The sequence below is a fragment of the Equus asinus genome, chromosome 25 (assembly GCF_041296235.1).
Source record: "Equus asinus isolate D_3611 breed Donkey chromosome 25, EquAss-T2T_v2, whole genome shotgun sequence".
Classification (NCBI taxonomy): Eukaryota; Metazoa; Chordata; class Mammalia; order Perissodactyla; family Equidae; genus Equus; species Equus asinus.
Genome location: NC_091814.1, coordinates 56,032,054 through 56,047,139, shown reverse-complemented (window position 1 = coordinate 56,047,139; position 15,086 = coordinate 56,032,054). Strand labels below are relative to the sequence as shown.

The 15,086-nt window shown below is 44.0% G+C and overlaps 1 protein-coding gene across 1 annotated transcript in view; it reads right to left on the bottom strand.

Moving 5' to 3' along the window:
• Nucleotides 1-15,086, bottom strand: part of DSTYK (dual serine/threonine and tyrosine protein kinase) — a 47,264-nt gene that overhangs the window by 12,633 nt on the left and 19,545 nt on the right. The window contains exons 3-5 of the mRNA XM_044757782.2: nt 4,876-5,545; nt 884-1,116; nt 404-487 (exon numbers count right to left, since the gene is read on the bottom strand). Of these exons, the coding sequence (XP_044613717.1) occupies nt 404-487; nt 884-1,116; nt 4,876-5,545 (987 nt within the window). The remainder of the gene's footprint in view (nt 1-403; nt 488-883; nt 1,117-4,875; nt 5,546-15,086) is intronic.

Sequence of the window (15,086 nt, the reverse complement as noted above, 5' to 3'; positions counted from 1 at the left end):
AGTCCCAGGCAGTGCCTGATACATCCCTTTCTGAAGTCAGCAAATAACTCTACCTAAAAGCCAGATCAAATTCCAGAAAAGAAATCACACTCATGGCCTCTGGCAATGAAGCCTGGTTCTGAGAAAACATTTTAGGTTGGAAAAAGAAATAAGAAGTTAGTGAAGGAGAATCTTATGGCTCCATAAAATATCATTTAAATGTGCCACTTTTCAGAGTTAGAGGGGGCACCGTTAATAACTATTTCAGAATAGGCATAAGCCAGAATTGTCCCAGGCAGGCAAACAGGACAAGCGGCCACCCTACACTACCAGAAGACCCTAGATAGCAGTTTTTCTGTTGGGGAGACTGAGGTTCATTTGAGCCAACTAGGGGCTGCAAAGTTTTCCTCTAAGCAACCTCTACCTGTTTGATTTGCTCCCACAGCATCCTTGTAACCGAGGACCCTGAGTGAAAAGTGACTTCAACATGATAGGCGGCATTTAAGATCTAAAAGAGAGCACACAAGGAAAACCAACATGCCCTGAGTGGAGGGCTTATTAAACACACAATAAATGATACTTAGTTCAAGAACAGAGTCCAGCTCCAAGGTTCCCAAATTTATTCCTCAGCATATGTGCAGTCACCCCAGCCAATCGTACGTTCTGTGGCTATTTGGGCCCTCTACTTCATCTTCATCTTCTTGCTTATCGACTTAAACTGCACTTTTACAGTTCACAAGCACCTCCCACAGGCAGTGGTCAAGTGACAGGAAAACAAAATGAAATTCAAACTGGACTGGCAACAAGTTAAAGGGAAATTCTTAGCTAACTTGAAGTTGGGCTTGTGCGTACAGCGTTTCATGTGTTATCTGTGACATGGTGTCTTAACCCATCCTTTGAGTACCTGTTTGAGATAATTACTGGTGATGTGAACTGAGACATCCTGAGATTTCTCCAGGCTCTGCAGACACCGTTCCAGGGTTCCGACGAAGCTCTCACGTAGGTAATCCACTGAGCTAATCAGCTTGTTAGCCACAGCCTGATTAAGCCGGGAGATGATGAGCTCCTGGATCTGTCGGATGCAGCACTTGATCTCTCTGGTGCCCACTGGTTCTCCATTCTCAGGGACAATGACGTCTATGGAGGCAGAGAGAGAAGCTAGCTGGCTGCAAGGGGAAGGGGCAGGCACACTGAATAAAGGCATCTCCCAGGTCAGAGCCAAGAGCTACCCTGACGACAGCTACAAAACACATGGTTGGCTGACAAACTCAGCATGATCAGGGGCCACGTACAGTCACATATCACTTAATGATGGGAATACATTCTAAGAAATGCATCATTAGGTGATATCGTCATCCTGTGAACATCACAGAGCATGCTTACACAAACCTAGACGGTATAGTCAATTACATACCTAGGCTATATGGTACTAAACTTATGGGACCACCATCATATACGTGGTCTGCCATTGACCAAAATGTCATTATGCAGCACATGACTATAATCCTCAACTACTTAAGGCATCTAAGAATCCTAAGAAACAACAACTATGTCTAGAACGAGCCTACTGATTTTGTCAGCTATTCTGTCACATTTATAGGATGGGAGGAACAATATTTATTGAGTGCAGACTATTTGAAAGGCACTATAATAAGTATTTTACATATGTAATCCAATTTAGTTCTCATAATAACTTTCTCAGGTGGGTATTATTGGTTATATTTTATAGGTCAGGAAACAGCCTCAAAGAAAGGACAAAGTGGGTATTGGGAAGGAGATGGTTAGGCAGGAAGTAGAGCTAGCATTTGAACCCAAAGCTCATGGATTCCAAAGCCTCTGACCTTTGTAATATTTCACACTGCCTAGCATATTGACGAGAAAAGTTCAAGAGTCAGGAGTTCCATTCTAGACAATTACTAGATAAATAAAAAGTAAAATTGTAAGACTGTCTCCACTATGCTACTACCTCTCAGGATTAGAAAATCTGTTTTGCAAGCCAGAGGACAGAAGAACTTAAGAGAAGAAAAATTACCTGCAAAAACTCCACTCCTAAAAAGGCACTCTCATGTCTACTGGTGGAAATTTACCTTTTTGGAGGAAATTTGGCAATATCTATCAAAATTTTAAACCAACCAACAAACAAAAAAAATCTACATACTCTTTGATGTAACTATTCTGCTTCTAGCAGTTATTTTTCTAGAAATAGACCCTTACAAGTCCTAAAGATATAGCTGTTCAATGATGATCAACGCAATACAGTTTGTACTGGCAAAAAGAAATAGCCTAAATGTCCATCAGCAGAACAGTTAAATAAATTAAGTACATCCATTAGAAGACAACAATTTTGCATGCACATTTATGGAAAGATCTCTAAGGTACGAGTTAAGTAAAAAAGCAAGGGACAGAAGAACATATGGAAGAACCAGACGACTAGGGGACAGCATCTTTATGCCTGAGTTCAGCAATGTGTATGTAGGGATTATCTTTTCAAAAAATAAATATTTTATACAGTATGTATGTCATGATACCCAACATGCATGCATTCCTTTTATTTTAAAACAAAGAAAAACCAGTAATAGAAATCTGGCCCCATAGGTTAAGTGGTAGCCCTCTTCTAAATCTACTTATCACTGACTTACCATAGACATAGTAGCCTCAAGGATACCAGAAAAGACTGAGAACAAGATAAACAGCAGATACGTAAGTCCTGTCTAATATATAGGCAACCAGATAAGTAGATCCACAAATCCACTATGTAGTTAACAGAGCCAGACATCTACCTGTTCCCAACTCCCACATCTGTACCCCACTCACCACTGTATCCCAGGCACCAAATATGGTATACCTGGCACATTAATAGTCACCCAAAATATTTCATTGTCTGCCCAACCTACCTGCCCTGACCCCACTCTATCATGTGCACCATGATGCCGGCACTGATGCTTCAGTGCCTTTTAAATTCAATATTCAGAAGACTTCCTAGGATTTCCATAGCAAGTGAACATTTCTCAGCAACTCTTCCCTACAATGGGAATTCACCAAAGAGGAATCTTTGCTTATCTTCGGAAAGACCCATAAATCAGGCATCCTGTGCTTGCTAAAGTCAACTATGCTTCCTCTGTATCTACAAGTGTGACATAGCCATACACCATCATTCACACGCTCATTCATTCTCCAAAAATGTACTGTACACAGACTCTTACATTCTCTGCAAGGGATATGATGATGAATAAGACCCAGATCCTGTTCTTCAACTCTAGGATTTTAGAAAATAGTCAGAAGAACATACATAATTATAACAAAAGATAGAAAGTGAAATATGCCAGAAATTTCAGTTCCAGATGAAATGCTGTGGGAGTTCAGATGAATGCAATCATTATTAGCTAAGAAAATTAAAGACAACTTCATGAAAAATGTTATTTGGAAGAGGCCTTGAAGAGTAGGTAAGATTTGTAAAATTCACAAATAAAAGACATTTCAGGTTTAGGGCAGGGCACGAGCAAAGAAAAAGTAAAGGAAGCATACAGAAGACAGCAAACAGTTGAGACCAATTGAAATAGAAATTAGAAGAAGGCGCGCAGTGGGAAATAAGACTGCGCAAGTTGGCACGGCTAAGCTTTGGACAGTCTTTAATATGGGGCTAAGGAGTCTCAACTTGGTCTACAGAGACACGGAGCCAATAAACGTGAACTGGGGAAAGGACAGAGATGCCAGGGAGATCAATTAGGTAACAAGAGTGCAGTTGGACCAAAGGAGGGAAGAGAAGAACAAAGGTTTAGACATGAAACACAGAAGAAGACTCATCAGGACTGGGCCACTGACAGGATGCGGAGATAAGAGGAAGAAGACAGTGAGAGGCCATGCCAAGGTTTGGAAGCTGGTCACCAGGAAGGTGGTGGCATCAGCAGCTGGGAACAGATTGAGAAACAGTAAAGCACAGAAACCCAAGAGTACAGGCTCAGGAATCAAGCCGTCTAGATGCAAAGTCTGCCTCTATCATTTAGTAGCTGTGTCACCTTGAGCAAATGACTCAACCTGTCTTAGTTCCCTCATCCAGAAAATGGTAAGAAGCAGAATATATTTACCAAGGTGGTTTTTGAAAACAACAACAACAAACCTGCTGCCAGGTCCCAGGTCAGAAATTCTCATTACTATGTCTAGAGTGGTCTGTAGTGGTCTCGGGCATCCATATTTTCAGGAAGCCTCCCAGGTGATTTGGATGGAAAGCCATGACTGAGAACCTCAAGGGGAAACCATGTCACTTTATTAGCTCGTAGAGCTACTGTTCACAGGGAGGTTCATACAGCAGTCAGGATACAAAGACAGCAGCATCTAAACCTCAGACACTAAAAACCTGACTAATCACCTGGCCCAATTTTGTTAATAGCCATTCGTGAAGAATGGGACCACCAGAAAAGCTAAAAAACACTATTGTTGAGAAATCCTCCTGAGTTGGGTTTTAGGAGCAACCTGAAAAGAAAAAAGTCCAGGACACACACAAAAAGAACCAATAAAGAAGGATGGGCCACGCTGAAGAAGCCAAGGTCACAGCATGACTTAGTCACATTCTTCAAGCAGCTCTTCTCTAGCTCCATCAAGGTCAGGGGACACAGATAGAAACTGGAGATGAAAGAGCGCTATCGGGACGAATTTACCAAAAGTCGGACTAACACTCCTGAGAAGGAATGACAGTGGAATCTTCCAGGAAGTTCTTTAAGAACAAGAGAGGCCACTTTGGCTAAATGATTTAAGGTGGGAAGCTGCTAATGACGGTGGAGTAGATGAGATTATCCTGAGGTTCCTTTGGCCTTCAAAATTAGTGTACTCGATTACCAGCCAGCAAAGGGGTGGAGGATCCCACAGCCCCGGCGCCCCACCCAGCTCTCTGGGACCCACCTTTAAACTCCATGTTGGCAGCGTCATCCAGAAGCTCCTCCTTCATGGAATTGAGCGTCTCAACAATCATGTCCTTCATCTCCTCCTGCTTTCGGTTGGCAATGTTCATCAATGACTCATACAGCTCATTCTCCTTTTTCCGAGTGTACTCCAGACGTTTGGGAGTGATCTGCAGGTCCCGCTGCATGTCGAAGGCCTGGTTGATAAAGAGGTCGAGGCAGCGGCAGTGCACCAGGTTCAGGGCCTTGGCTGCGTCCACCAGGCGAGTCTGCAGCACCTGGTGAGAGAACGTGCTCAAGTGCCTCAGCTTCTCACTTTGCTCCACCAACATGCTCTGCGCTTTAGCGTCCTGGCCGGGGGCCCCGCAGTTACAGTGACTGCTGCTCAGATAGCCCAGGTCAATCAGCTGGCGATGAAGTGGCGATCTTTCATTCTCCATTCTTCTGGTGGAGGAGTCAATTATCTCCGAGCCCAGCTTTGGCATTTTGAAAAAGAATATGGGAAAGGAGAAATACTTTTGGATTTCCTGAAGCTCTTGCTCATCCCTCTCAGAGAGTTCATCTTTGTGGAGTGCATAGGTTATCACAGGCAAGAAATCATTCACCAAGTCACCCAGAACGTCCACTGTGGGCCGGAGGCCTTGGCACGGTGCTACCACAATGTCCACTTCCTAGAAGGGGAAGGGGGTCAGATCAGCACTTCAGGGTCAGAACCAATCCTTGCCTCCCCAAAGTCCCACACTGAGACCAAAATCGAGATCTATGATGGGGCAAGTGGACTTCGGTACGCCCCAAGCATTTTTTTTTTCTTTTGAGGAAGATCAGCCCTGAGCTACCATCTGCTGCCAATCCTCATCTTTTTGCTGAGGAAGACTGACCCTGAGCTAACATCCATGCCCATCTTCCTCTACTTTATACGTGGGACGCCTACCACAGCATGGCTTGCCAAGCAGGGCCATGTCTGCACCTGGGATCCGAAGTGGCGAACCCTGGGCCGCCAAAGCAGAACGTGCGAACTTAACCGCTGCACCCGGGGACCGGCCCCTGCCCCAACCATTTGTTCACCTCCTTCCTCGGTTGTGAACACTCCCTGGTGCAGCCTATATGCAGGCAGGCACTCATCTGGAGAGTGTGAAAAAAACACCTAAGTAGAAAGGATGGCAGTCGCTTTAGCTACGTCAGATAAAAAGAATATTTAGTTCCTCCTTTCCTTCGTTGCTCAGAAACTCCCATTGATTCCATCTGATGAAGAAATAAGACAAACAACAGAAGGAGAACGAACCATTATGGAAATTATCAGGCTGGGAGTGAGTCTGCCTGAAACCTTCCTCCCCTCTTACACCCGCACCCCCACCTTTCTAACCTGACGAACTCAAACATCCTTTAAATCTTGATGTGTATGTTGTGTTATACCCTTAAGGAGTCTTTCCTATTACACAATCCCAAACACTCTCTACTTCTCCTTTTCTTAACGTTCAATACATTTATAATTTACTTATCTAAAACCCGTTTTTTCCCATTAGCCTGTAATCTCTTTGAGGGCAGGGACTGTGACTGCCCTGTTCCCTCCTGTATCTCCAGTGCCTCGCACACAGTAAATCCACATTATTACCGTCCTACTCTAACAGTGTGCAAGTATTCCAAAGCCTCAGCCACCTAAGTCTTGGTAATGCCTTTATGAGCAAGAAGGTTAGCCTATGCAATATTTGGCCTCTGCACTGCTGGGAAGGCAACGTCCTTCACAGACGGGGCAGCCAATACGAAAGGGGGGCTTTCAGGAGAGCTCTTTGGAGGAGGTTTGACTCTGGCACTAAGTCTGCCCTTTGGCCTCGCCCTTCTTGCCAGGAGCACAGAGGTGACAGCCAGAGCAGCAGTGGTCATCTTGCAGCCCCAAGGCAAACCTGAGGGTGGAAACCAGCTCTAAGGATGATGAAGCAAAAAGAAATACGGAGCTTGGGTCCCTGATGACCACAGAGCTGCCACATCAGCCCTCAACTGCCTAGCTTCAGTCTAGTTTCATGTGAGGGGAAAAAAATTAGCAAGCCCCTGTTTTTCTGATTGTCTGTTACACATGACTGAACCCAATCATAACTGATATACCCACGTTCCTAAAGTAAGGTTCAAGAATGTTCTGTGGTTGGGAAACAAACCTGTTACCGTCGTTTTCCTAGCAGTAGTTCCTGCTTTGTGCCCTCCTTTCCCGAGGGCCGCGGAGCACTTAAGAGCACACTTCCACCCCTGCACAGGCTGCTCCTCGCCTCTGAACCTGGCTTCTGCTCCTGGCGCGCCAGCCCCAAGGGCTGAGCTGGAGGCTCACATTGACTCCCAGTGTCTTCAGGGGTCTGCAAACTCAAAGGCAACCCCCCAAGATGCTAGTACATTTTACTGAGATATAAAAGAATGCAGCACAAACCTGCTCGTTTGTGTCCTTAACAGCTATCAGATGTTGCAAATTTACTTTATTTGAAATCTAAAAGCTATACAACTTGTTTATTTTCTTTTAGACTAATACTGTTTCATTCCTCACCTTATTTGAGCAACAGGTATTTTTGATGAAAGATGGTTAAAAATCAAAACCTGAGACGTTTTCTTCATTTCTCTCCTTCTCTAGATAAGTAAGAAACGACTGGTAAATGCCAGCCTATTGTTTCTTGTCCCGCGTGCGCGTGTGTGTGTGTGTGTGTGTGAGAGCACTCCCATTACCAGCAAAACACCAAGGTCTCCCCTTCTTCCCCAACAAAGAACTAACAAGTTTTGTTCTCAGGTGGGTCACATAACTTTCATTTGGCTGGCCCCTTTGAACTCCCTAAAGCTAAAAGTGCTTTCAGCATCTCACCATTTGTAATCAGAGCAAACACGGTATAAATCCACCGCCTTTCCATCGAGCACAGGCCAAGAAGAAATCTGCTGTTTCATGGGTGCCTTGAACTGCAGAGGATGTTTTCTCGTTGGAAGACTAGTCTGCCACTCATCGTGCTGTGCAAAACAAACCCCTTTCACTACCCTGAGTCACGCTGCTGGAGGATGAATCACTCACGAGGCATATTCGAAAAGTGGGTAAGAACTTTAAAGGTTTAGGGTGGAACATATGATTGCCTAAATGTCAACACTGTAACTACATATAAGATAAAGACTAGAAGAGAACCTCAAGAAATAAAAAGTTATAAGATAGAGAATTACAGGTAGAAATGTTTTTAAAAATTTTTATTTTAAAATTGCAACCCTGGGGCCACCCCCGTGGCTGAGTGGTTAAGTTTGCGCGCTCCCCTTTGGTGGCCCGGCGTTTCATGAGTTCGAATCCTGGGCGCGGACATGGCACTGCTCACCAGGCCATGCTGAGGCGGCGTCCCACATGCCACTACTAGAAGGACCCACAACTAAAAATATACAACTATGTACCGGGGGCTTTTGGGAGAGGAAAAAAAAGGAAAAAATAAATAAATAAAATTGCAACCCTGTCTTAAACATATACATTTTTAAAGATATAAATCAATCAAATTTATTATAGGAATATCATGGGGAAGAAAGCCTAAATATTCAAAACCAGCTAAAGTATTCTTTAGAAAATTTTCAGGAAGAATTCTGCTTGCTTGTTTATTTGATGGATTTTCTTAAAATTCTAAAATAAATTTCCAGGTTTTCCTCAAAGGACCATTTTGTGTGTGCAACAGAACCATCAGCCAAAACTGCCAAGTCTATTTGCAGAACCAGTATCCTTTCTAAGAGACAGCTGACTTTATTTGCTCATAGGTGCAAATTCAATTTTAAAAAAATGGATTTGGGGCTTTCTAACGGTAGGTATTGCCTGGTATACTGGCATCTAGAAAGAAGTTGTCCACTCCTAAATATATCTTGAACTAAACAAAAACAGCCAGAAAACAAGTACCATGCCCTCTCTTCTCCACTCCCCAGTTTATTCACTTGTGCAGCTGGTCTCACCGTTCTGACCATCAGGACTGTCAGAAGAGAGGCAACAGGAGCTGCTGGCTGACACTGGCAGCAGAGCAAATTAGAGTGGAATGTGACATGCGATTCTGCAATACTTAGAGTGAAGGGATGACTCACACCTGACAGAAACAAAAAGGGAAGCCAGCACTGTCTCCTGGAGACAGGGAGCCAAAAAACTAATAATCAATACAGAGAGGATGAGCCAGACCTGTTCTGGGCCCTATTACGGCCACCTGAGAGGGAAGTCTGACCTCAGACTCCACTTCATAGAAGGCTGAATTCCTTCCTAGTACCTAAAACAGGTGCCTGGCACTTGGTGAGCATCCAATAAACAAATATGGGATGAATGGATGAATAAATGATGCCTTTCCTACTTGCTCAAAACCACTTTCAATATTCATATGTAATATTTTCTATCTTTCAAGCCACATCCCACACATTTTATCGCACACATTTATCTGGAACTGCTGTTTGCCTCTGCTCCGAGAATGAAGTGGTGAGTAAGCATTTTGCTCCTAACTCAATGAAGGAAAAATAATTGCAGAGGTGGGGTGGGGGAGGATGCCAGCCCGGTGGTGTAGCGGTTGAGTTCGCATGCTCTGCTTTCGCAGCACGGGGTTGTAGGCTTGATCCTGGGCGCAGACTTGCACGCCACTCATCAAGCCATGCTGTGGAGGCATCCCACACAAAAAATAGAGGAAGACTGGCACAGATGTTAGCTCAGGGTCAATCTTCCTCAAGAAAAAAAAAAGGAATCCCAGGGAATCATGAGAGTATCCCACAATTTCCATTTTGAGTCACAGAGAATTCCTAAGGAGATTTCTCTCATGGAAGGTATTCTGCACAAATCTGTGGAATCTACAGAAGTTGATTCGTTACTATTAATTCTCTTGGCAAGATTAAGAGAATTCAACAGAAAAGAGATTGCTACTCTGCAAACAACCAGAATTCACTTCTTTGGTTTTGTTTTGATGTAAAATAACACTTTCTTAAATGCCAAGAGGAAATCACTTAATCCCTGAAGAAGCCTGACCACTTCCTAAGAATACTGGCTCTTATTGGTGAGGACTCCTTATTCCATGGTCACGGCACATGACCGAAATTCAGTTACAGCTAAGGATGATTCTATCAAGCGATGGTTCAAACAGAAGACAGCCGTGTGCTCAGGCGGGTCACAGATGTCTTTGCTTTCTCCACAGGTCTTAGGCCTCAGGTTTACCTCACACAGAAAAGAAGTGGGCAAAGTCCTGCCCTTGCTCAGCAACTGACACACACAGCCTCGACCTCAACCCCTGTACCCATATTCTCCCCATCTTCCCTGTCAATTCTGCCCCCATGCCACCTTGACAGAGCAGCTGAGAGGTTCTTCCTGTTGCTTTTTACACAGGGTTGATTCCTCTTCATTTTTATCTAGGTCCCTGACCACACTATCAGGCTTGAATGTTAATTACATATTAAGGAAAATACGTCTCTACTCTTGTCACATTGTAGAAAATACCTTGACTCTTGTTGGTACAAACACTCTCCAAGGGGGGCTGCAAGTGAACAGGTTTCTAGGCTGTCACAAGGCTCATAAGCAACTGGGACTAAGGCGGAGCCAACCCAAGCTTCATCCCAGCAGTCACACAGAATGCAGACAAGCTCATCTCTCCACCTAGCACAAGCATCGGAGTGGGAACTCAGGGGCCAGACACAAGACTGGGGGAAAACACAATCCCAACCAAAGCCCTAAACTAGCCACATGAAACCACCATCCTGAAAGTGAAAATCATTTACAATCCCAAACAGCCCAAAACAAAGGCGTTAGCTCTGCATCTCAACTCATAAGCAAAAGCCTTAAGGATGGGAACGATCTTCTCTCTTTCACACTGTGATGGATCAGGTAACAGACAACGCGAAAAGAAGGTAATGAATAGCCTCTGTGCACTCTACTTTGTGGATATTCAAGCGTCCAGGTGCCTACAGACACAGATAAAAGTAGGAATCTGAAGCTTTATTCTCCTACCACTTACTAGACAGATCAAGACAGAGAGAGAAAATAGTATAATGGAGAAGAGAGAAGGGGGAAGAGAAAATTTTACCTTTGAACTTTTGCATTATTTACCTTTTTATAACATCTTTCTCTTTTTTCACTTTATTACAAGTAGTTCATATGGAATCACAAAGAACTTTGTCCCTAACTAGAGCAGAATAATAACTACAAGTAAGCTGGAACCACAAGGACTTAAGTTTGACAACAGGAAGGCGTTCCAGCAGGGATGGTTGTCAGGGAAGGGACAGGTGACCGAGAGTAGGAAATCCTCTTCTCAAGGACACTGATTAATTCACTCGAATGCAGAAGAGAACCAGTTCACTGCGTGCCTGACACTGTGAGGCGCTTTATACATTCTCTCTCATTTAAGCCTCATACCAGTCCTAAAGATGCAGATTACCACCCCCGTCTTACGGACCACGGAACCAAGCACCAAAGCCACAGCCAGTGAAGGGACAATGCCAGCATGTAAATCTAGGTCCGTCTGACTACGAGACCATGTTTAAACAGTAACTGGGGGCCAGCCCCGTGGCCGAGTGGTCAAGTTCACACGCTTGGCTTTGGTGGCCCAGGGTTTTGCCAGTTCAGATCCTGAACGCAGACATGGCACCGCTCATCAGGCCATGCTGAGGTGGCGTCCCACATAGCAGAGCCAGAAGGACCCACAACTAAAATATACAACTATGTACCAGGGGGCTTTGGGGAGAAGAAGGAAAAATAAAATCTTAAAAAAAAAAAAAATACAGTGACTGGAGGTCACTGTGTGTCAGAACCATCTGGGCTGGTGTTAGGGAAGTTCTGAAAGGAGAATGAAGGATGGACGAGACGACGTGAGGGGCCCTGACGATCCTGGGGCTCTATATTAAAAAGCACGTGCTGGCTTCGAAGTAAAAGCCCTGCTGTGAAACAACCCTGCAAGGACTGGCCAAGACATTACAAAAAAAGTGAAAAGAAGAAGCATTTTGATAGCCCCAAAGAGAGCTCCTGCCTGTTGACAAGACTCTCAACCTCAGAGTCTCTGAAGGAGGGGAGATTTGCTGGCCACACATCCTCTACGCAAAGGGACACACAAACAGATCTTTGAGATGGTGGAAACTGAGGGGGAAGCCCTCCGATGCAGGAAAGAGGTAGATGGGATCCTCAAAAAGGGAGAAGACAAAAGGGGAAAATTAAGACTCCCATCTCTGCCAGATTTTCTCCCCAGCAGCTCACCGCGGAAGGCCACCAGCGAACCATTGGTGGTGAACTGAGAGGATCCAGCCTCAGCTTCAAGCTATTCCTTTTAAGAGAGAGCAAGGCTACTAGAGTGAGTATGGGGATTTTTTGTAAAATCTTGCCTCTAAACCACATATATCCTTAATAGGCAAATTAACTTATAATAGGTAATTCCCAGGTTTCTTGGCAAAGAGCAATGCAGACAGGAGGGTTACATTTCACTATGTATATTAGTCTGTTAGGGGAAAGGTAGGAGAGACGTCAAATTCAAAGAATATAGGATTACTGCCTAGAGGGAATTTATAATTTACATTTGCCTGAACTTCCCATATCCTTTTCAAACATATCACTTTAGTTCCCCTTTCTTTTGCCCCATAAAATCATGGTTTATTTTAATTATATCTCTAGAATATCATTCTTTATTTTTCTCTCTTATACATATTACCCCCACTTGGTTTCTTTTCCCTTGGAATGGCCATTCTGGACCTAATCCCATATACTCTCTTCTCCCACAAGCATCTTCTTGCCCTGAGGCCCGTCACCTACCTTCTTTCTTACTTTTTACCCATCAACTGTCATGTTTGAATCTAGATACTTTCAAGAGAAGATATGGTAGCTAACTAAAGGTAAACAACACATAACAAATTTAGTTTTCTAAGGTGCCATAATAAATGCCAATAACTAGACAAAAATTTCGAGAAGCTAGTTTTCTAGCAACAAACAATGATTAGCAAATTTGGGGGTTAAAATTTTGCATAAATTAGTGTTATTTTAAGTAAGATCCTTTATAATGATTTTGGGTTGTGAAAGTATTAACTGCTGAGAAATTAAAAATACCAATGTCTGTATGATGTTAAAAATAGATTTTGGGGGGCCAGCCTGGTGGCAGAGTGGTTGGATTCATGTGCTCCACTTTGGTGGCCCGGGGTTCATGGAGTTTGGATCCCAGGTGTGGACCTACATGCCACCATCAGGCCACACTATGGCGGCATCCCACATACAAAATAGAGGAAGATAGGCACAGATGTGAGCTCAGCGACAATCTTCCTCAAACAAAAAGAGGAAGACTGGCAACAGATTTCAGCTCAGGACTAATCTTCCTCACACACAAAAAAGATTTTTTCCATTGAGAGCTAGAGGTTGGCGGTTATAAAGAGAAAACTTTACTACTCCAACTGGTTAGAGTTAAAGGATAAGTTTATTTGCAAGTCATTAGACCTTGCTTGGAAATACTAATCTACCTCGGTTCCCTGAAACATACCCTACCAGACATCACCATGAGCCAATAGCCTTGTCAGTGTGTGGCAGTCTGGCTGCCAGGCAACACGGACATTTGTCCAAAGGCCAGAAAACACCTGGTGGGGATAAACAGGCTACTGACAGGCGCAGAGCTGAGAACTGCAGAACTGCCACAGGGAGCGGAAGGGCACTGCTATGCTGCAGGAATCCCATCTCAGACTGAGGGAGTTTAATCATCTCTGCTTCTCTTTATTCCTTTTCTTACAGGTGTTCATAGGAAAAAAATACACACACACGCCAACCGACATCAGATTGAGGCAACTGTGAGGCCGGCAACTGTGTTGCCCTGGACTCGCAAGAGGAAAAACAGAAAGAGAAAAAAGGAGGTGCCAGAAGGGGGGTGAGGGTGGGAAGGGGAAGTGGTGTGTACACATGGAGACAGACCCAGCGAACATGAATGGTGAAATGTGCTGCCAACTGGAAAATGACTGTTTTTAACACTAAATGGGGTTTCACAAACTAAAGGCTTAACAGTGCTCCTCCACTGCTTAACTTTGAACTGAGAATCTCAGGGGACCGAGAGCTAAAAAGCTGGGAATACCAAGTACTATGAGGCCATGTGAGGTGGCCTATTCTGGAACAAACTGAAAATGGCTAATTTATGAGGATATTAAAGCAACCTATTAGAAGAATGCCCATTGTATAAGAGGGGAGGGGAAATTCTGCTTTGATAATTTGACAGTTGAGATGAACATCTCATTTCCCCTAATTCAATCTTGGTTTCCTTCAGCTACATGTTTCCTTTCTTTGCCACTCCCTTTACAAACCAAATGGACCGGCTGCTTAGAGGTAACTCCCTGGTCCTAAATGTAATGGGAGCTAAACAAAAAGGTCTTTCTCACTGTCATGAAAAATCTGCAAGGGAGCTGTGGAACGCTCGCAGCAGTGAGCTGAGCATGACTGATGTCTTTAATGGAGACAGGAGCCTGACTCTAGTGACAGAGCAGGGTCTGAGCTCCACAAAGGCTGCTAAGGTCCCTCTGCGGCCAACATCAAGGGGTTCTAAACTTAGAACCGTTGGGGCCTGTTGCTATTTCTACATCAAAACCATTGGAGAATAAAGCAGATCCGGTGAAACACTGGCTAAGGAAGCCTCACAAACCACACGAAAAAGAACACGAGAGGCTAGAGAATTCCTCAAGAAAAGAGAAGAATATTCCTCAGGAAAGAGAATACACATTTCAACTGTGTGGAGAGAAGGCTGATTTGGCATCTCAACTTCCCAACCTGGTCACCGCCTCAATCGCCAGCTCAGTCTGACACTTAGCGCGTGGCAGGAGCAAGCACTAGGACTCTCACGAGGAGGACGTACACTCAGATACGCGCTTGGGAACGGCTCCCACTCTCCTTCCTGTGGCTGTCTCGTATCCCCTCAATTCACGGAACAAAAGTAAATGAGCCAGTAAGACGAAGGGACACAGGAATCAATCAAAACATTTGTCTCTCCTGCGGATGGCTCTGTTCACATTCCAAGATTGTTTTTAAAAGGCAAGAACAGGAAAAATCACCACCTACCCTACAGCCTTCATTTCAGGTATTTAACGGTGTTTTTTAAGCTGCAGGTCACAATGTATTAGGTCAGAGCATCAATTTACTGGGTTGCTACCATCATTTTTAAAAAATGAAGTCAAATAGAATAGAGAAGAAAACATCAGTGTGCTTTGCAAGAAGTAAAAGTATTGTTTCACGAAACTTTATTTCAAATGTATATGTGTATA